Genomic DNA, 22766 nt, shown 5'->3' with positions numbered 1-22766 from the left:
AGATAAACATGGAGGGAGGAGCTGTTCCTGTCATGCAATTTAGGATGGCCTCCTACGTAGTTACGGAGTTGGGATCCCTCCTCTCTGCTGTTCATACACACCCACACAAAGAAAAACATCTGGTTGTTCCAGCTACTGTAGTGCACATAGGTGAGGGTCAGAAAGGATTCTTACCCTGAGACAAAGAGCAGTGAAAACCTTGGGGCTTTGGGGTCTGGAGACTGAGGTTTCTGTCTGGCCCAATCCTGCAGACTTTCAGTCCCAAAGAAACATACAGAGGCTTACATTATTTATAAACTGGTTGGCCTATTAGCTCAGGCTTCTTATTAATTCTTATATCTTACATCTTAACCCATAATTCTTGTCTGTGTCAGCCATGTGGCTTGGTACCTTTTATCAGCGAGGCATTTTCATCTTGCTTCCTCTGTGTCTGGGTGACAACTGCAGACTGAGCTTTCCTCTTCCTAGAATTCTCCTGTTCTCATCGCCCTGCCTCTACTTCCTGCTGGGTCACTCTGCCTATACTTCCTGGCCAATCAAGCAAGTACAAGAAACAAATCTTTATAGGGTAAAATCATTGTCCCACAGCACCCCCCCCCTTTTTTTAGAACAAAAACTCTGAATCAAATCTCGCTTGTTTAGCTTTCTTCCTGACCATTACCAATACAACTTGTAACCAGCACTTTAAACAAAGAAAAACATCCATAATCCATTTTGGGGGGGGGATGCGGGCATAGTTTTCCAGGTTACTTCCTGCTGATTGGGGGTGCTGATAATCTTACAGGGACCTAAAGAACACTTTGAATTATGGTCAAATCCTGAATGGAATATTCTGTGAGGCTTGATCATCTCAGCCAACAGTCGTGAAACTGCTCTGGATGCAGAACTCAAAGAAAACTCCAACAGAGGTTCTCTGAATGTTGGATCATCTGGACCATCTGCTCCATAGGAGATTCTTCAGGGGTCTTCCTTGATCAAACCTGATTTTTCTTAGTCCAGAATGAATCCACAGCCTCTCATTTTCTGTGGAAACAAAAGCAAAACCTCTTCTCCAAAGTAACATACCTTTTGACTTAAATTTTGAAGTCAAGGCATTTTCAAAATATGTATGTTGGATTAATCCAGCAGCATTTATAATCAAATATCTTTTAGCAGCTTTTGCTCCTTCCTCAGCAATCAAACAATTTAAAGACAACACAATAACATACAGTATCCAGACTCTCTGTGTATTTTTCATCTTTACGTGACTTTATTTTAAACTCTATTTCTTAACCCATAATTCTTGTCTGTAGCCATGTGGCTTGGCACCTTGCTTCCTCTGTGTCTGGATGATGACTGCAGACTGAGCTTTTCTCTTCCCAGAATTCTCCTGTTCTTAACACTTCCTGCCTGGTCACCCTGCCTATACTTCTTGCCTGGCTACTGGCCAATCAGCATTTTATTAAACAAGTACAAAAAAACAAATCTTTGTAGGTAAAACCATTGTCCCACAGCAGGGGTCACTGAGACCTGAGAAGGGATTCAGTGTTTCTTCCTGAACTTTTTTCTCATTTTTCCATGTACAGGAGACAAGGAGTGGATTTAGAAATAGGAACAGATCCAATTAATGTCCCCTCTGGTAGCATTAGTAGGTCAAACCAGGAAGCTAGAAGCGTCCTCCCTCCCAACCCTTTCCCAGCCCTGGCCCCAGGGCTGATCTGTACAGACCAACCTTGCTAGGAGTGAGAGTCCTGGGCTGTCCTCATTCAGAGGAACGACCTGCTGGAGTTGGAACATGAGGGCTTCCAGAAGCCCCTTTGCTTCCTTCACAGGCAGTGATCATTCCAAAAGCACAGGGATCTGATTTGGTATTCTATCCATTTGTGCCCTGGAACCATTCCTCTAGCTAAGCTCAGAACTCAGCTGTAATTCCACATAAACCCATGCAAGGAAAACCAAAATTACACAAAGGAGAAATGACTTTGGGGAAAGGAGATGAAGGCTGTGGTAGGGCCAGCTCCCTGCCCATCATTCTACACACACACACACACACACACACACACACACACACACACACACACACCTTTGTCTGTGAGTCCTATCCTCAACTGGCAAGTGTCTTAAACCAAAAAGGAGCCCTGTTTTCCCTTACAGCCTGTTAGTGGGTCAGTCTGTAGAGAATTGCTAGGTACCCACTATGTACTGAACACTTGAGCCACACATGATAACACAGCAAACAAGGCGCTTGATTACTGCCCTTAGGGAAGCTCCAAGCTAGGAAGGTAGACGCATATTTAGGATTAAATATGGTCTCATGGTTATAAGTCTGCAGAATGCTGTAAGGTTTGAGGGTGAGGCATGGATAACACTTGAGATGAAGGGTCAAACTGGTCTGGAAGGCAAGAAGGCTGCCTAGAGGAAACTGTTCGGGTGAATACCTAGAGGGTATAGCAGTTAAAAGGCAAAGGTCCTGCTGCAGCTTTCCCTGCCCAGCTTCCAGTCTCCGAGCAGTGCATGGCCCCTAGTACATAGCGACTGCTGTTCGCTTCCACCGCCAGCCCTGCCCTGCTCCCCAGGGTCCTCTAGAGAAAGCCTCTCTGGTTTCTGGTGACTAAAGTGGGTTTGGTAATTAACCCTGCTTGCTTCCTTGATTCAGCACTTCTCCAACGAGTGGTTAAACTTTACATCATCCTTTGCTCAATTAATCCTGGCCGCTGAACCACTTAAGAGACCTAGCCCTGTCTGGGTGGAAGAGGGCGTGGCCCCGCCTGAACCTCAGCATTTTCACAGAGATTCATGGACTGAGTGCAGAGCTCACTGACATACAAAGGGACCTCAGACTCACACACCTTGCCTCCGTGGAACTGGTCACCCTCTTGTGGCAATAAAAAAAATGTCTCCAGACACTATCAGACATCTCCTAAAGTCAAGAGTCACCCCCAGCCATCAGTCACTGACGTGCAAAGTATAGACCAGACGTGTGACTAATATGAAATAATTAGCAGCTAAGGAGAAGCCTGTGTGGAGACAAGTGCCCTATCTGAACACTCCAGCAAGCCATGCTTCTCAAACACACACTGAGAGACCATGGAGGCTTATGAGAAACCTGGAAGTTTACAAAGGTTGCGCAAATAGGTTTGTCAGTGTCCTATCCCTGGGCATGTGAAAGCAGACTACCCCAGGCCTGAAAGAAGCTGGAAGAATCTAAAGACTGAATCACCGGTATAGGTCCACTTTCCGCTTCAGCTCAACCCAGAGGAAAAGGGACTCATGTCGTGACAGAGTCACTGCTATGATCCTAAATGCCACCTGCTCCTCAAGGTGTTGCTAACAGACAGTATCGCTTCCATTTTAAATAAAGGAACTGCAGTCCAATAATAGTTCAAAATCATTCAGTAGGTACCCTTCCAACATTGGATCAGAATCCAGGGTTGGCTCTCTTCCAAGTCTTTCCCTACACCAGCAGCAGAAGTGGGAATCTCGACTGTCCACAAAAATCGTTTAAGAATGATTATTGGGAAGTAGACAGGCATGGAGAGAAGAAATAATGGTGTTGATTAGTAATGTCTGTCATGGCCCAGGCATATGAAAAGAGGCACATATGCCGTTGGACATGTGTATAGTCTAAGATTCTGTAATTCCACAATCACTTTTTGTCATTTTTGGGTGGTTGTATGGAGTTAAGGGTCCACCCAAGTTTGTTTAACAAACAAGCCGCTCTATGCAGGCCTTGTTCAAATGTGAAGTTCCTATGGGGAGTGAGACAAAGAAGGGGCATGACTTTTATTGTTTCCATAGAAAAGCAAAACCTGTTCTCCATCACAGCCCTGGGAACAACTTAATTTTACTTTTGGTAAGTGACAATATCTAAGAAAACAATAGAGAAAATTCCAAGAAAATGGGGCATTTTTGTTCATTTTTTTTTTTTAGAAATTGCCCATTGTATTTCAGAGTCCAAGTACAAGAGAGAAAATAACCAACTCCTTCTCCCTCTCTTCTCACCTCAAACAAGCAAGCCACTAGTGGAAAACTGGACAGTCTTGGTGCATAATAAATCCTGCCTTCACAGCAAAGAACGCTGCAAATGCCAGTGCATCTGTTTCTGAGACATCCTTCCCAGGCTGACCACTAGTTAGAGCACTGAGCGCAGAAAGGCCAGGGACAGCAAGGAGACCAAGACTTTACCCCTGGCCTGGCTCAGATGGAGTGTCTCCCTGTGTTCCTGCTGCTTTCCTCGCAACCTTTGGCTGTCCCGAAGTCAGACTAGCGAAGAATGCCGGCAGTCATTAAGCTCTTGTTCATAAACATGCTGGGCCTGCCCGCCATGTGCCAATAATTTATTTATCTGGGTACAAGTAAGTAACCAAGGCCTGGTTACATGCCAAGCTTGGATGCGCAGTTAGGAAGCAGTCCCTAGACAGATGTGAGCAGCTGTGCACTGGATCACAGAGAGTATGCTAGTTTAATTGCTCACCTGCCTTGGCTCAAGTGGCGGAACACAACTGGGAACTGCCTGGCCCGCATTCCTGAGCCTGGTATTAGCCACTTACAGGCACCAGCCTAAAGAAAGCCATCTCCAGGGAAGGACAGCATGCCCACTGTTGCACCTGGAAAGCACCTTCTGCTCATTTGTTTCTTTGACCTAAAACAATACTGACAAACCGCAGCCTGTGGGGCCAAGAGCTGCCTGCTCCCTGGTCTGGAACTGGGACAGGGAGGGAGGGGGATCAGAAGAGTAGTACTCTATGGCGGGTAAGAATTATCTTTCGTTTTCAGTGTGCAAAAGTAAAGTTTGTTGTCTACAAATAGGCTTGCTCTCTGAATATTATCCATGATTGATTTCAAACCACAATATAGAGCTGGGTGATTTTTGACTGAAACCCAAAGCAAAGCCAAAAATACTCTGATAACTTTACAGGGAAAAGGTTGCACGACCCTGAACCTTGCTTGACCTTTCTTCTTTTGTAAGACTTTGTGAGCATGTGTGTCTGGTCACTTCGAGCCCTGTAAGGAGGAAGGAATGCCAAATGCACAGCCTGACTACACATGCCAGGGACCTCTCTTACTTCCTACCTTGTCTGGGAGTTTGCCTTAGCGTTTGACTCCACAAGGCCCGGGTAGCTGGTGCCCTCCATCAATCCAAGGTTAAGTCCAACCAAGTCTGGTAGGGCAAGAAGTTTGGTAAATGTTAGTTGAATACACAAACAGGCAAATGAATGAAACCTCTTGAATGTATCTGCGCCTGTGTGTGGACCACTGAACATCTGCAAGGGACAGAATGAATGGACCCTTCAGTGATGGAGGGGTTCAATAAGAGAAAGATATAATAGGTATCTGAGTGAGAAAATTCATGTTAGGATGAGGAATTGAATAATGAATATGTAAATGGAGGGTAGGAGTCTCTAGGGTGGATGAGTGACAAGTGAATGTAGGTCTTGTGGGCTACATGCAGGCGACAAAGGGTGTTGGTGCCACATTCAAGCGATTTCATCATTTTGCCTTCCTGGCTCATACCTTGCCAGCAATTTTGAGCTTAATAGAAACCCTCCCTTGAGAACAGTGTGTCCGTGCTTTAATATTTGGGCTCTGTCCCTAGAAGGGCAAAGTCACCTGCCACCCTGGGCCTCAGGCCAGGTCGCCACACCCCCTAGAGTATAATCTCCCATATATTGGAAGAATATGTCCCAACCCCAGGTCTTTCCATGTACATAACGTGAATAGTATAAACCCCAAAAGGTAAGGGACTCCACAAAAGCACACATTCCAGATAGGGGGGGTTGGAGGATGTGTTAGTTGTAAGTGAAGTTCATTGTAGCCGGATAATAAAGCAGAGCCAAACCGGAAAAGCCATCAGAAACATTCCTCATTTGATCTCCATCTCCAGTCCCTTTAAAGAAAGCATTTAATTAGCCTCCGTCTCTCCCACTTATGTTGTGTTGCTTGAGCTCTTTCGCATGCAGGCACCATGAAGGCAGAGGCTTGCACAGGGAACACCCCTGAGGATTTGTTAGGAGTAAGTGACACAGCCTGGAAAGCTAATCCAGCATCTGCTCCCACCAGCTCCCAGGACATGGTCCCTTACCCTGTGGTAGACCTGGCCTGACTAATGTTAAACTTCACCAATGACCCTCAGCATGCCACTTGCCCTCTCCGAGGCTCCGGATTAAAGTGTCTTTAAGGTCTATTCTGGCTCTCACATGCTGGAATTCTAAAGCCAAGGGCTGTGGCCGGAGATAGAATAGCGGTTAAGACTATTTCCAGCAGAGGACCTGAGCTCAGTTCCAGTACCCACCTTGGCTCACAACCATCTGTCACGGCAGCTCCAGAGCCTATAACCTCCTTTTCTGGCCTGCATGAGCACCTGCTCACACACAAGCATACATATACATAATAAAATCTTTTAAAAAAATAATAAAGCCAAAGGCTTTTAATTTTTCAAGATTCTTGTAATTAATAAAAGCCAGAAGCCCTTGCCACAACTCTTAACATTAATATTTGGTAATTAGACAGGGGATGACCATTTAACCTGGCCCTTGACCAGGAGCCAAGTGGCACTAGATATGGTGGCATCTGATTTGACCGCTGAGCACATGTGTGAACCAACCCAAATGCTGGGACTGCTCTCCCCCAGGCTCTGCTCTGTTGCCTATGCCTTGTGAAATCCATCAAATGCACTCAGAAAACCTGCAGGAGAGAGACGGCTGGGAACTTTTTCAGATGCTTTTGCCGGACTCTCGGAAACTGGGCAAACCCGCCCTGGCTCAGCTCAGCCCAGCCAATAAGGAACAGAGAACTTGGGAGGCTGTTACCTGTAGCTCCAGTCTGCATGCTGCATGTCCTCTGAGAACTCTCCAGCCCCATCACGGGCACGCTGGATCCTACCTCCAAACTGCAGGTGCTGCCTTAGACTTCGTAGATGGGACGAAGACAGCAGACTCTGTACCAGACGGCTCGGGTTTGGGTCCTACCTCTGCTGACTACCTGGCCCTGTGGTCCTGGACAAAGCATTATAACATATGTTCGCCTTAGCAATCTTGTCAGAAAAAGAGAATGAGAAAGAAATAATAGCACTTAATTTGGAACACTAGAAGAGCAAATACAAGTAGATCTTTAGGGCTCCCAGGTCAACCAGCTTAGGCTATTAGGCCAACCAGCTTCAGACCAATGAGAGACCCTGTCTAAAGGAGAGGTGGGGTATAGTTTCTGAGGCACAACATCCAAGTTTGACCTCAGGCCTGCACATGAACATTTATGCAGACCCACAAACATGCACCCCACAAATGCATATGCATGTGCACACACGCAAATAGCACTTGTTTTTTTTTTAACTTGCTATAAGGATTTAATGAGAAAATTAAGTGCTTAAGAATGTGTGGCCTCTACTGAATAGTCTGTGAACACAAGGCCTTGTGATGGTTGCATTATCAGAGGTTTATTTTGGTCACTCTCATTTTATCTCGATAAGATTACACAGCCCTTAAAACAAGGGAACTGTGCCTTGCTTTTCAAACCCTTTCCATTCACAGATGGCCTCACCTAGAACACAGACACTCAGAAGAGTCGCTGACTGGAAGGGATCAGGCATGCCCTAATGAGGCTCTGTATTAGCAAATGCCTGTCTATCTGAATCCTTGACCAGGTCCACCATTGAGGGAAATAATACCTGTGTCTGTGGGAAATCATCCAATGGGAAAAGAGACTGAGGTCGGGAATATCAAGGGGAAAAAAATAAAAACAAAAAGCAACACTACCCAACTACCAATGCGCCTCAATTTTCCTGTGTTACCGACTCCTTAATGCCAATGGAAGAAAGAACTGGGTAAGAAGAGCCTTCTCCTCACTAGCCTACTGATCATCTGTGCCAGTGGTTTAGATGCCGGTCTTCTTGGAAGAACTCAGTGAACATTTGTAAGGTGCTCCGGTGTGTTCTGAAAGCTGGGCTACAAGCAGGACATTTGAAAACAGTCTGAAGTGTTTTGGGCTCTCTTATCCCTATTGGATACAAGAGGATTCTGGAAGGTGAGAGGTAGCCATTGTCCAAACACCGTGGGCTCTGTGTTTGTGTAATTGACTCAGTGACAGTAAAGTTCAGCCGAAGTTTAGCTGCAAGGCAATTGAAGGTCTTCAGTTGCCACAGGCTGGACTATCTAGGGGCCTGGCCAGCAGACTAATCAAGAAGTAGTAAAGGCTGAATATTTGTTATTATATGATTATATTATTATCTATATGGAAAACTCAAAAGAATGCAGAATAATGCATTGAGAACAGGTATGTCGTTATCAAGGTTACTAGTTTACTAGTCTTAAATTAGTATTTATAAACACACTTCTATACACCAAAAAAAGGAAGGTAATTTTCTTTTGGTGTTTGTTTATTTTCTTGCTTGCTTGCTTCAGTTTCTCTCCCTAGCTCGGGCTGATTTGGAACTCACTGTGTAATCTAGGTGCCCTCAAACTCATGGCAATCCTCCTGACTCAGCCTCCCAAGTACTGGGTGTAAAGTTACAGACTTTAAAGTGTACATTTATTTTTCTGAGACAGGGCCTCTTGTAGCCCAGGCAGGCCTTGAACTTGTCTTGTTGAAGAACAGTGACCTTGAACTTCTGACCCTCCTACCTCGGCTTTCCCAGAGCAGGGATGACAGGCAGGCACTATGATATCAAGTTTTCTGCAGTGATTAGGATCAAAAAAGACAAAATAAATGATGGATTGTGTCGTGCTTTTAGCCAGGAACATGCAATATTTCTTCTCAAACGGCGTCTTGTCCAGGTGTGGTGGTCCACTGTGGCCCTCAGGAGGCTGAAGCAGGCAATCAGCAAGATCAAATGGCAAGTTCCCGGCCATCCAGGGCTACAGAGAAGTGCTTCGTGTCACACAATTAAATAAAAAGGACAGGAGGAGGAAGGGAGGGAGGGAGGGAAAAAAGGGAGGCTTAATGAACAGCGGAGAGAAAAACAGGAGACAGCAAGAGGATAGGAGGGGAGTTGAGGACAGGTCGGAGCTGACCTTTAATCATGATCCTCCTGTCTCAGCTTCCTGAGTGCTGGGATTGTAGGAATGTGCCATCACACCCTTATTTGAATATCTTAACGTTGGTATTCTCCCACAAATTCACTCCCCTAGAGTTCCTTTTCATGGCACTCAAACAGTAACTCTTTTTTAAATTGATTTTTATTGAGTTCTACAAACAGTAAGTCTTAAGGTTCAGAGGGAGCAACGAAAAGCCAGGGACAAAGAGATTGCTAAGGAGATGGGGCGGGGTTTGCTTGGGGCGGGGCTTGAGGTCTGAGGATCAGATGTCCCTTCTTACTTTAAAACTAAGTCTGAGCCATGCTAATACTTAGCTGCAGCTTCTTTTAAGCCAGTGGAACATACTAGAAAACCTGGAAACAGACCATGTGGAGACGTGATTTATGGCAAACAGCTCTGCGGGTCAGAAGGGAAGAATGAACTCCAAAGCTGAGTTAATTGGGTACCCATGTGGGGTAAGGATGAAACTGGATTGATTACTCCCTCATCAAAAATCAATTCCATATGGACTAAAGAACTTATATATGAAAGGTAAAACTTTCAGAAGGCAACATAGAAATGTACCTCACGACACCGAGATTAAAGGGCATCGTAGCCAAGATTTTTCAAGTGAGAATTGTATAGAAAAGCATTATATAATTACGTTTGTCCATCAAAAAAAACCCCACACTGAAATAAATGGCATTCCGGAGACTGTGGTATAGATATCTAAACTTCATTATTCCTACTTATATTTCCTGTTGGTCAAAATTGCACTTCTAAGATTATATACCTGTGTGTGTGTGTGTGTGTGTGTGTGTGTGTGTGTGTGTGTGTGTGATTGTGTGGTGTTGTACAATGTTAAACTTTAAGACTGTAGAAAATATGAAAAGAAGCTGATTTTGTTTGTTGTCTATTTTCTCAAATTAAAACACATGTGTTTGAAGAAAAAAAAAACCCACAGAATAAAAAAATACAAGTTACAAGGGATTTATATCCAAAAATAATAGATTACACAACTTAATGAGAAAATAAATAACCCGAGGGCTTTGGAAAGACAAAGGATATGAACAGACATTTCATGTAATAATAACCATCGGTAACCATTTGAAAACAGGGGAAATGAATAAACTCAAATTCATTGGCATTTCAGATACATGAATGCAAAACCACAATGAGTTAGCATCTCACACCAGCACATGAGCAGATATTAAAGAGCTGAGTGTTGCCTCATGCTGGCAAGACTCTAAAATAACAGGAATTGTCATTAGTTGCTGGCAGATGTGTAAATTGTTACAGCCACTCTGGGAAACAATTTGTTATTACCTAATAAAACTGAACAGGCTCCTGCCCTACGGCCCATCAATTCCATTCCTAGGTGTATATCCTGGAGAAACTTGTACATGGGCACAGGGGACATGTACAGGAATGTTCATAGCAACACTGTTCATAACAGCCCCGGACTAAAAGCCGCCCAAATGGCGTATTAACGATAGACTAGTCCCGTGGTGGTATATTCCTGCCATGAAATACGAGACAGGAGCCACAAATACACAGCAAACCCCCGTGTCGCAGGTTGTACTTATTGCATGTTCTTTTATATGATGTTCACAACAGACAAAACAGAGAAGCATGTGCAAAAAATGTGTGCCAGGAAGAAACTACACTGAAAAGGCCCGGAATGATTAGATGATTAGCACACACTTTAGCACTAAGGTTACCTTGAGGGCAGTGGTCCTCAACCTTCCTAATACTGCGACCCTTGAATACAGTTCTTCAGGTTATGACCACCAATTATAAAATTACTTCATTGCTACTTTGTAGCTTTTTTATTTTGCTACTGTGAGTTGTGATGTAAATGTATGACATGCAAGCTCTCTGACATGGGACCCCAAAGGGTCACAACCCACAGGTTGAGGACAGCTGCTCCAGAGGGAGGGGAGCCATGTGGTTACTTAGAAAGATGCAGAGAGCTGCTAAGTACAATATCCAATTTCCATCTGTATTCTGAGTTGGGTGGTATGGATACACTCATCATCTACACTATTATGTAAGTGATGCATAAAATCATATATACTTGCTGTGCATGTGATGTGCTTATGACTTATATTTTTTATATAAAATGGAAGTAACAGGGAAGAGGTGAGAAGCAAATGACAAAAACAGCATGGCCAAAGAGATGACATGGCTGAGGGGACAAGCAGGAGCAGAGGAAGGTCGGTGGCTTGAATAAGGACGGCCCCCATATGTTTGACGCAGATATTGAATGGTTAGGGAGTGGCATTAGAAGGTGCAGCCTTGCTCAAGTATGTCTGACCTTGTTGGAGGAAATGTGTCACTGGGGGTCAGCTTTGGGGTTTCATTATGCCCAAGCCAGACCCAGTGGTTTTCTCTTTCCTTCTGCCCTCGGATCCAGACATAGAACTCTGTTACCTCTCCAGGTCCATGTCTGCCTGCTGTCATGCCTCCCACAATAATAATAATGAATTAAACCTCTGAACCTGTAAGCCATCCCCAGTTAAATGCTTTCCTTTCTAAGAGTTGATATGGTCGTGCCTCGTTAGCGCAATAGTTAAGTGCATCAGTCTCATGAAGTCTTTTCATAGCAATAAAACCCAAACTAAGGCAGAAGTTGGTGCCAGGATTGTGGGGTATTGCTGTGACAGACTTGAAAATGTTTTAGGGAAGACTGTAAGGACTTTGGAACTTTGGGCTAGAAGAGCCATTCAGTACTGAGAGTTCAGTGAACTGTTTTGTCAGAGGTTTGAAGACAAGAATGTCGAGAGCCATGCAGACACTGAGATTCTACCAGACATTTGTGGTAGAATATGTGGTTCCAGCCAGGTGGGGCTAAAGAATCAACTGCAATTAACTAGAGACCAGAACCACTAAGTCACCTTTGTTTCACTGATATAATTAATGCTGGTTAGCTGGAGGTGTGAAATTACTGATGATTAAGAAGAGACCAGCATCAGTGAGGTAAAGTCTTCTGGGAAGTGTTTCCTGAGAGTCAGCACACAGAAGCTGTGTTCCAACGGTGGCCAAGGTTGGACCTCGCGCTGGTAACCTAACTTGGTAATGTAAGAGTCACCCAGGTGGTAATGATTTTGAAGGCAAGGGGTCATGGAGAGCAGCTAAGGTTTGGCTCTGTGAGAGGCCAGGAGAGGCCATCGGTGAAGGGGCAACCTCAGTAGCAGTTAAAGACCCAAGACTGAAGGGGCCATGCAGAGAAGCTGGGGCCTGGTACCGTGAAGAGAGCCCAGGAGAGGGTATTGGTGAAAGCACAGCCCAGGTGCAGCAGGAGACCCCAAAATTTTAGAGATGCCAGTTCCATGGGACTACCACCGAGAACAGCCGCAGCTGGGGGGAGTGAATCCTGCCCAAGCTTGGAAGACAAGCTGTGTGTGATGCAGGGGACAGAGCTAGAGATGTGACCCAAGCTCTTCGAAGGAGCTCAGATGACTGTGAGTGAATCCCACACAGCGGACATTGCTTTGGTCAAACTGTGACTCTGCCCTGGTATTTCATTCTTGTAGTAGGAATTATTTAATTATTTGTTTTTTCTATTTTATGGGATCCCACAGCTGAGAGATTAAATTTTAGGAGATTTTAGGTTGTAAAAGAGGTTTTGAAATTTAAAAAAATAAAAACTTGAAAGTGTTTGAATTTGTAAAGACCATGGGACATTTTAAGTTTGTAAGATGTTTTTATTTGTGATATTGATATTAATGTTAATGTGTCATCTGCGGGAGGAACAAAAAAGGAAAGGTTGCAGCTTAACAGTGCTGTGTTTCCTGTGTGTCTGGTTGCCAAGTAGTCAATTGTGCTGGACAGTTTGATGTCAGCTTGACACAAGCTAAAGTCATTTGAGAGGAGGGAACCTCAGATGCCTCTATAAGATCAGAGCTGTAGGAATGCCTGTAGGGCTTTTCCTGCATTAATGACTGATGGAGAAGAGCCCAGCCCATCAGTGGATGGTGTCATCCCCTAGATTAGTGGTCCTGCGTTCTATAAGAAAGCAGACTGAGCAAGCCATGGGGAGCAAGCCAGTAAACAACTCCCCTTTATGTTCACTGCATCAGCTCCTGCCGCTAGGTTCCTGTCCTATTTGAGTTCCTGTCCTGCCTTAATAATGAACAGTGTTACAGAAGTGTAAGCCAAACAAACCCTCTCCTCCCCAATTTGTGTTTTGGTCATGGTTTTTTGTCATAGCGATAGAAACCCTACCTAAGACAGGCGAGGCTAGAAAGGGAAGCAGAAGAATGTTCTAAGATAGCTCAGCCTTTCAAATGTTTGCCACACAACGGAGAAGACAAGTTCAACCCCAAGAAGCCACATGAAAGACCCAGGTGATGTGGTGTGTACTTATAGTCCCAGAGATGGCTCACTGGCTGGCCAGCCTAGCATGATCAGCAAGCCCTGGGTCCCAGTGAGAGTTTCTGTCTCAAAAAAGAAAGAAAGGAGTAGAAGGTGGGGACAAGGGAAGGGCTAATGAGATGGCTCAGCAGGGAAGGTGCTTGCTACCAAGCCTGATGATCGAAGCTCTGAATTCTATCCGCGGGACCTGTATAGTGGAGACAACTGATATCTAAAAAATTTTCTCTGACTTCCACCTTTGTGCATGCACGGGCACAGGCAGGCACACACACACACACACACACACACACACACTTTTCTTTAAGCACATCAGCCTATTAGACAAAAGGAAGAATCCTAGGAGAGTAGGCAGAGTTCAGAGGTTTCTATCATTGCTGATCTGGTTTTATCTGGAAGAAACGGAAAGGGTTCACATCATGTTCTGTAAGCTGTTGTATCCGCTGCTAGGACGTGTGTGTGTGTGTGTGTGTGTGTGTGTGTGTGTGTGTGTGTGTGTGTGTTTTAATGTTATCAATAGTTAGTGAGCAGGTCGGCTCATATCCTAAGACATAATTTTAAATTGTGTATGTCCTAGTTAAGTAACTGTTGTCCCTCCCAAAGTGTCTCAGCTTCTGATGGAAAAAATGGGGATTAATAAGCTACCTCCGGTGAGGACTAAATTTGTTGATACTTAGAAGGCTCTTAAAAGTCGGGGTGGGGGGAGCTAAGTGCTGAGTCTCAGTCGGCTGTCCTGTTGTTCTCCACGGGCAGGTTTTCACACAGAAACTGGGTGGGATGGGACAGGAGGAGCTCACGGTCCTGTGGCTCTCAGTTGACAGCCTGCCATACTCTGCTACACTCCTTTGAAAACTTAGCCCTCAACACTACCTGGACCGGCCATAAGACACCTGCTCCCTGTCATTCTACCCAAAGCAACAAACCAGAGAGATGGTCGGGTTGGCCGTGCTGGGCATGGCTGTTCGTTTTCAACCGTGTCAAGCTGCTCTGTGATTTGTTCACCTGCCTGGCTTGGGGTGTTTACCAGTTCTGCTTGGTTGTCTCTCCTGTCTGTATAGGTCAGCACTTCTCAGCCCGCACCTGCCTCCCCAGGACATTCCACAGCCATGGTCAGCGTGCCCAGCTCCCAGCAACAGCTCTCAACTAACATGTGAGTAAAAAGCTCAGCACCTCGTCCTCTAGCCTCTGGAGCAGAGCTCTTGTCCTTGCAACCCTCTGCCACCTAGTCTCCATGTCCAAACCGTAGCATCCAAACGGCTAACGCCGCCTCCTTTTCCACCACCGATGGTGATGAGCGCGGATGAGAAAACTGCAGATTAGAAACTACAGCACTGCTAGGAGATTGGGTACTGAGCGGTCTCTATTGTCTCCCTGCAGGTTTAAAATATTGGTTCAGAAATGAATACTAACTTACTAGAATCAGTAAAAACAGATAGATTCAGCATTGTAGGTAAGAACACTCGCAAATAAGATCCACTTTGATAACGAGTTTATGTGTGTCTCACAGTCCTTAGGATCTCAAAGGAATGCCAGGCATGTCCAAACTGCAGCCTACATGCCACATGAGACCAAACTATGGATACAGCCCAACACGTAACCATAAGCTAACTTAAAACATTATCATATCTATTTTGCTTTTTTTTACTTTCTGTAAACTCACTTATACAGTTATGGGGCATAAATTTTGCAGATGACAACATCATGTCACAATGTCAAAAGCTTGGCCACGCCTGGCTAAAGTGACCCCGAACCCAAGGCAATTATGTTCTTCCTTTAATGCCTTCCATGAGGCAGCGGCTCTCATGTCCTCAGCCTCAGCTTCTCTGTTCCCCGGTGTCCTCACCACCATGACTCATACTCGGCCACCACCTACCTGACTCCTGTGTGAACTTGAGAATACAGTGTCCTCTTTCTCCTCACTCACATTTTTGCATGATACAAACCCATCCCCCTCCACCTACTGTTGAGCCAGTGGAATCATTATGTGCAGAAATAATAATGACAGTCAGCCCTGCCTCCTCCTTCCCAGTTGGCAGTTGGCATCCAGCTGTCTCCCAGGCCGCTCCTAGATGGCAAACCAACCCCTACTCTCAGTTCAAAGAGGGTTTCAGAGAGGCTTCTGTGATGACTCCTGTCCCCCTGAGCCTTGCTGTCTTCAGAAGGGCAGCAGACAGTAGTGAGAAAGCATTACCGTGGACTGTCAGACACCTCTGCCACTGATCCTGTCCTTCAAGTCTCTTCTCTACTGGAAGTCAGTTCCCCATTGTCCCAGTGCCCATGTTGGCCTATCTGATTGCCAGCTGTACCGTGCCCTATGGAGTGAAGAGACAAAGGCAGGAGACCCACTGGCATTTCAGCCAGGTTGTTCCACTTCTGTCTGCCTTCCATGGTTAAGTTTCCATTTTTTAATGGCGTTTGTTGCTAGGTGCTGGCAGGTGCACTCGAGGACTGGCCTCCCCCAGCCCTTCCTCAGCTTTGCGCCCTCCCCAGGCGTGCCCCGCCTCCTTTACGAGCTCCTTGTGTTTCCAGGTTTGTAGCCCTGCACACTTATTCAGCCCACGGACCTGAGGAGCTGGACCTGCAGAAGGGAGAAGGCATCAAGGTTTTGGGGAAGTACCAAGATGGCTGGCTAAGGGGTCTCTCCTTAGTCACGGGACGAGCTGGCATCTTTCCAAGTGACTACGTCATCCCCGTTTTCAGGTGAGTCTCCAGGGCCCTTGCGTGGGTTGAATGGATGATGGACTCGGGGCCTTTTCAGAGTAAAAGCCTAGAAGTAGCTTTTGCCTTTGCATCTCATTAACTTACACACAATATATTTATAACCACACTCCCCCAGAGGTCTCACTGTGTATTTACAGGCTGGCCTGGAACTTAGCCAAGTTGGCCTCAAACCCACAATCCTCCTGCCTCAGACTCCCAGTGCTAGGACTACAGGTGTGAAGCACAGTGCCCAGCTTTGCCTCATTTAACTCTCCGGCCATGCAAAGAGCCTGGCGTGTGTTATTCTCCAGATGAAGGCATTGACGCGCAGTGAGATGGCCGGCTTAGGACTGCCTCTGAGGCCTTCTGCTGCCGAGTCTCAGACTTCCCACATCACATCTGACATCAAAACAATACCATTGACCAACTCATTGGAAAATGTGACCAAATGCCTCCCTGGAGCATCTTGGAAGGTTCGCAGGACACTCAAGTATGAGACAGAATTTCCATGGATTCAGATCCATACTTGTCCAGCCATGCCCTGGATCAAAGACTGGTTACGCTGAGGGAGCCTTTCTTCCCAGTGTTCCCAGTGACGTACCTAATCAATGCCACTGACCCTCAGCTTGTCCTGTCTCTCCACACTGTGCCCATCAAGTCCTGCAGACCGCGAGTTTATTGTGATTCCTCCAGCCCCACCTGCCCAGCTCTGAGGCACCCATCAAACCCTGTCTTTGTGACTTATCAGTGGGTCACAAACTCCAGGCTAGTGACAGATGCTGTGAGCATCCAAGCCCCACTGCCACTTTGGCAGACCTTCCCTTCGGTGGGGCACTGTGTCTGGAGGAGGGCAGCAACAATGGTGAGAAAAGAACAAACTACAGCGTGGAAGAAACTGATACAGTGGGGAGGTTTAACCTGTGGGAAGCAAAGGACAAAGGGATCGTGAGTGACCGTGTGTGCCAGAAGCTAGACTGAGGTCATGGTGACAACAGAGAAAAGCAGGGAATACCATTTAGAAGGTCTGGGTTCGATAAAAGGCTCCACGCTTAATAGAGTTTCTTCCACATGGCTAGCTGGCGAGGCAGAAGGACCCCTGTCTAGATAAGTATAGGCAAAGATGAGGTCCTCAAGGACCAAAGTTATATAAAAAGTATTTTTTAATTTTTCTTGTTTTGGGTTTTTATGTGACAGAAGTTGGGACATCATAGCTATTCCTTTCAATGTAAGGTGCTTAGAATTTGTTGAAAGAAAGGCAAACCAAAAGTGTGTGTAGCTAACGCTTTCATCGCTTCAAACATATTTAATGTTTTATAGATCCTGTGTGTATGAGTGTTCTGCCTGCATGTATGCATGTGCACTGTGTGCAGGTCTGGTGCCCTCAGAGACCAGACGAGGGCACCAGATCTCCTGGTACTGGAGTTACAGATGGCTGTGATCTACCATATGGGTGCTGGGAACCAATCTCAGGGCCTCTGAAAGAGCAACGAGTGCTTTTAACTGCTGGTCCATCTCTCCAGTTCCTTGATGTTAACTATACATCAGATTTCCTGGACCTGGGGAAATATTTGTAAATAAAACACACATGCATGCACCTACATCTGTGTGTAAGAATTTGACCTTAATGAGGGAAATGGGGAGGTAAGCTAAGCTGATCTTGAAGAGAAGTACATTCTAGGCCACAGAAACAGCAAGTTCAACAGCCCTGGGGTAGGAATGGACCTGACATGAAAACCAACTAGACTGGACAAGAGCAAATGAGGGGGGAGACCGATAGAAGATGAGGTCAGAATGGCAAATGGGGCCAAGTCATCTAGAATTCTTAGATCATAATGAAGGGTTTGGTTTTAGCTTCATAGCAGTTTTGAGCAGAAGAGTACCACAATCTAACCTATGTTTAGCCATAAGCTCTCTGTTTGCTGGTTTGAGAATAGACTGTAGCGAAGAAAGAGTAGAGACAGAAAATCTAGCTAAGAGAATACCGTAAGGATCCTTCAGAGAGGGTAAGTCATCATGCTGTCAGCATATGTGGTGGGAATCTGAGGATGCAGAGTCCACAAATGCCTTAAAACTAGAGGCATCAGAGGTTTTCTAACACTAAATATCAGGTGTGAAGGGGAGAGGATTCAAGGTGAATGTGCGATCCCCCCCCACAACCCGGTTAACCAAAAGAGAGTGTCTCTTTTATTAGGAGGACAATGATGAAAATACCAGCAGAGGGGTTTGAGCTGTGATGCAAACACTTACTTCCCAGCAGATTAAGTGTGAGGTGTCTGATGGTAACACAAGTAAAGATCCTGGTGGGCCACTAAGTACGCACGGCTAGCACTGAGAGAGCCCTGGTCTTGAGATGCTATTTAAAGCCATTAATTAGACGAGATTAGATGAGATCATTGCGGTGTGGTGAGGTGTCAAGAGACTAATAGGGGAGCCAGAAGCTAAAATCCTCAAGGAATAAGAGGAGAGGCAGATCTAGACAGGAGGCGATTGCGACAGCTGTCATGGGTCGTGGAGTCTGATGAGATAAACCAAAGCAGGAAGGTATTGAAAAGAAGTTGGGATGACTGCGAAGGGACAGTAAGGAGAAAGGGGCATGACTATCTTCTGTGGCATCTGACCTAAGGAGTCTAGGACCCATGCCGACTGCCAACGTCTTTGCTTATATATCAGCCTTAGCCCAGAGTCCTGAATGCGTCATCAAAGTATTAGGATGAATGAGAGTAGGCAGACATTTACCGTCTCTATGTGAGTATTTTTGAGGAAGTATAAACCGAGGAAAGCCTTCAGTGCCCTGGGGTGATCGGAATGTGTGGTCACCGTGTGCATGTGGGATTCCAGCTTCCCAGTGCTTCTGCTTCCGTTCTCTTCCTTGGTTTTCTCTTAAGCAGACACCCAGTACACCCAGACATGCGGACCGTGCATATCTGTGCTCACCCCCCTGAAATGGCTGCATGCCAGACAGTGGTGGGGTTCCAGCACCACAGATTTGACAGTGAGCTGAGCCTGTTTCCAAGGCCACAGAAATCTGAACATTAGCAGATTGTGAGGTGTTAAGGTTGGGGCATGGTTTTCTTGTGGGGAAGTGGCATTCCCAAGAAGAACAAGTATCTCTGTTCCTAAGGGCTCTTGTGGTAGAAGGAATCTGAGTGTTATTTCCTTGACAGTATTTCTCATACAAAGAAAGCTCCCGACCTCACTAACCTTAGATGTGAACATTTGCCAAATTTTCCAGCTGGGTACACCTAGGCCCTGGTCCTACCATCCTTCTGTTATGTTTCATCCTCCCACTTCTCAGAACTGAAAAATATTGTCCTTTGTCATCTTTGTTTCTGCTACTACCAAGTCCTACGTGAGAACCTAGTAGGTTAGGCAACACAGGCAAGGCTCCTTTCTGCTCTTTGACACCTCCCTTGCCTGTTTCCTGTTAACAACGATGGCTCTGTAATGTCATTAGCTCCCTTGATATATAATGCCAACAGTTGAGGGCTCAGAGATGTGAGGTGTCCCCTGGGCACTGAAACCTTTGCTTTTAAAGCATCGTGCCCTGACAAAAGAGTTTAGGAATTAACTGTCTCTAAAGACTGACCAGAACTGGGCACTGTGACACAGGCCTGTAATCCCAGCATTCCGGGAGGCTAAGATAAGAGGATTGGCAGGAGTTTGAGACAAGGATGAGCTATGTAGTGGATATCAAGGCAGACAGGGCTACACAGCGAGAATTTCTCCCCCCCCCCCAAAAAAAATGACCAAAATGGCAAGGTTTCAATTTAAATTTCAGTAAGTGGGCCCATAGTAAAAAAAAAAAAAATACTCCAGCTACCAATGTGCCCAGCTCTTATTAACCACAGCTAAACCTCTGCTTCCAAGAAGTCTCTTTTCTTCCACCCCGAAGATATATGAAAGGTTTACAGTGTCCATCTGTCCAGCATCCAAATCCCTTCTTAAAAGCACCAAATCCCCTTGAGTCTTTGTCCTGTGTGCTCTCAGAAAGTAGTGGTCCTCAACTCTCTCCTCATCCCATCCATAACTAATCTTTTCTTACAGGTTGGTGGTGCATGAGACAGGTTGGTGGTCTTGTGTAACCCAGACTGGCTTGGAACTTACTGTGTAAATGAAGCTAATCTTGAGTTTCTTATTGTGGGGGTTTGAATGATAATGACCCCCTGTAGACTCACAGGGAGTGGGACTATTAAGAAGTATGACTTTGTTGGAGTAGCTGTGACCTTGTTGAAGGAAATGTGTCACTGTGGATGGGCTTTGAGGTTTCACATACTCAAGCCAGGCCCAGTGTCTTTCTCTTCCTGCTGCCTGAGTATCCAGATGTCGGTTCTCTAGTGCCATGTCTGCCTGCATGTTGCCATGATGGCAATAAGCTAAACCTCTGAACCTGTCAGCCAGCCCCAATTAAATGTTTTCCTTTATAAGAGTAGCTGTAGTCATGGAGTCTCTGCACAGCAATAGAAACCCTAATGGAGATACTTACCTTCTACTTCCATCTCCCCAATGCTGGGATTACAGGTGTGTGCCGCCATGGCAGTTTTGTTTGACCAATCTTGCAGTCATACTTGGACTTTGAAACAGGAGCCATGGAGGAAAGGATACAGGAAAGCTGAGGTCATTATGATGAGGCCAGCAGTTACTTTTGATCCACACTCCTGCCTCAGATCCCCCCCACACTGAACCTTCAGCTGCCCACTTGCATCCTGTTCCCAGGTTCTTTCCCCCAAGCTCTTATCCTCCCAGTAGATCCCTGTCTTTGCAGCTAGGCAGGATGGCTCTGTATCATAGCCTTCAAAGACAAGTATGCCTGCCTTGTGTCTTATGGGTAGGGGAACGTGACAAGGAGTCATCACTGTGACCTTTTGTTCCCCACACAGATATGAGAAAGATGGCCAAAGTTCAACATTTCTCCTTAGTAGGAGGCTGCTTCCCATGGCAAATCCAGCAGAACTCTATGTGGAATGCTCTCTTTGAAAACAGAATAAGGTCTAACGTCACAGACAGAAAGGGACACAGGGACCTGTGTTAGCAGAGCAAACCAGAATATCCACTCCTCCCACTTAAGCCCAGAATGCCTTTCAGTGTCCTCTGAGAACAAGGATCATAATGTCTTCAGGTTTGGGGTTTCCTAGGGATTAATTAATACAAGTTAGCAAAGTGCTTTGATGTTGGAAGAAAATGCTGGGTAAGTGCTAAGCTTTTTGCCAAAAGACATAGAGGGAGTCAGCATTGGATAGGAAAAAAAATCACAGTTTAGGAGTTCCTGGAATCAAGCCCAGTGCTGAGTTTATACCTGGTGCCATAAACAGTCGTTCAAAGAAGGGACTGGTGGAATGAGACTGACTTGAGCCTAATTAGTTCGATTCTGTCCTTGCTTCTGTTTCTCCTGCTGGAAACAATTTGGGAACTAGTCTTGCCTGTTGCTGATGCACTTTGCAGCAAGTAACTCCCAGAGGCCTCTTGTTCAAACCCAGATCAGCTGCACTCTGCTATAGAAGTCATTTGCTGGAGATCTTCTTCACTTCCCAGGCCTCATCTCTAGAATACAGACTTGTTTTCTCACTAATGGTTCACTCCACTCCCTATTGACCACACCATGGGGACCAGCCCAGGTTGACAGCTCTGGATACAAGGTCCCTTGCTGCAGGCATCCATTCTTAGAACACTCAACAGCCTGTTTCTTGAGTAGCATTGGTCACAGTTAAACAATAGCTTGCCTGCTTTCATACAACCCTGTCTCATTATTATAGTATACATCGTGGTTTCTTGATAGGCAGAATAGATGGCAAGAGAATGAGGAAGAATGAGAAGAAATAACCTAAAGAAAACTATGGAGGGCGCTGGGGGATAGGACACCCGGAAGACTTTCTATACCAGGGCGCTGATAGAGCTCGTCATTTCTGTGCAATTATCAGAGGCTATTTAATCAGCAGAGTGACAGAGTGACTGATGGACTGCCCATAAGAGACAGGATGCTAGGTTTGGGTCAGTTGAGAGAGAGAAAGGCATGTCAAGTAACAGCTATGACCATATACTTCACAGGACTGGAAACAGTGCTCATGAGCTTGTTGTTTACAAAACTTCAGTGCTGCTCATGACATCGCAGCCCAAGATTGAAGCATTAGCATCTTACAAAGTCACCTCGGCTGCAAGCTGCCTAAGTTGATTCCAGGTGCAAAACAGACAAATTTTCTCTGTTTCTCCAACTAGCCCCAGAGTTGGTATAGTTCTGAAGTGGTGCAGAGAGCTGGCTCAGACCTGGTTTACCAGACCTCCAGTCCAGTAATTGCTTGGCCAAGTAACCATGAGCCTCTGTGTGTCTATCTTTCCCCACATACACCGTGTGTGTGTGTGTGTGTGTGTGTGTGTGTGTGTGTGTGTGTGTGTAAGAGAATGCACATGTATGTGCAAGTGGGTGTGGAGGCCAGAGGTCAACTTCAAGTGTCATTCCTTTGGAATTATCTACCTCGTCTTTTGAGCTAGGGTCTCTCACTGGGACCTAGAACTCAACAATTGGGCTAGGCCGGCAAGCTCCGGGGATCCGCCTGTCTCCCCCTCCCCAGATGATACTACTACCTCAGCTGGCTTTTCATAACTGGATGCTGGAGATTGTTTTGGGGTCCTAGCGGTTTCACAGCAAACACTTTACCAATTAAGTGTGCTCTCTAGTCCCAGAAATGCTCTGTGTAATTTACAAATTAAAAA

The 22766-nt window shown here is 45.7% G+C and overlaps 1 protein-coding gene across 1 annotated transcript in view; it reads left to right on the top strand.

The window, feature by feature from the left end:
* Nucleotides 1–22766, top strand: part of Sh3rf2 (SH3 domain containing ring finger 2) — a 105573-nt gene that overhangs the window by 74592 nt on the left and 8215 nt on the right. The window contains 2 exon segments of the mRNA XM_075968759.1: nucleotides 14420–14511; nucleotides 15891–16061. Coding sequence (XP_075824874.1) covers nucleotides 14420–14511; nucleotides 15891–16061 — 263 coding nt within the window.

This window comes from Microtus pennsylvanicus, chromosome 4 (assembly GCF_037038515.1).
Source record: "Microtus pennsylvanicus isolate mMicPen1 chromosome 4, mMicPen1.hap1, whole genome shotgun sequence".
Classification (NCBI taxonomy): Eukaryota; Metazoa; Chordata; class Mammalia; order Rodentia; family Cricetidae; genus Microtus; species Microtus pennsylvanicus.
Note: the sequence above shows the minus strand (reverse complement) of the source record. Positions and strands in the feature narration are given on the sequence as shown.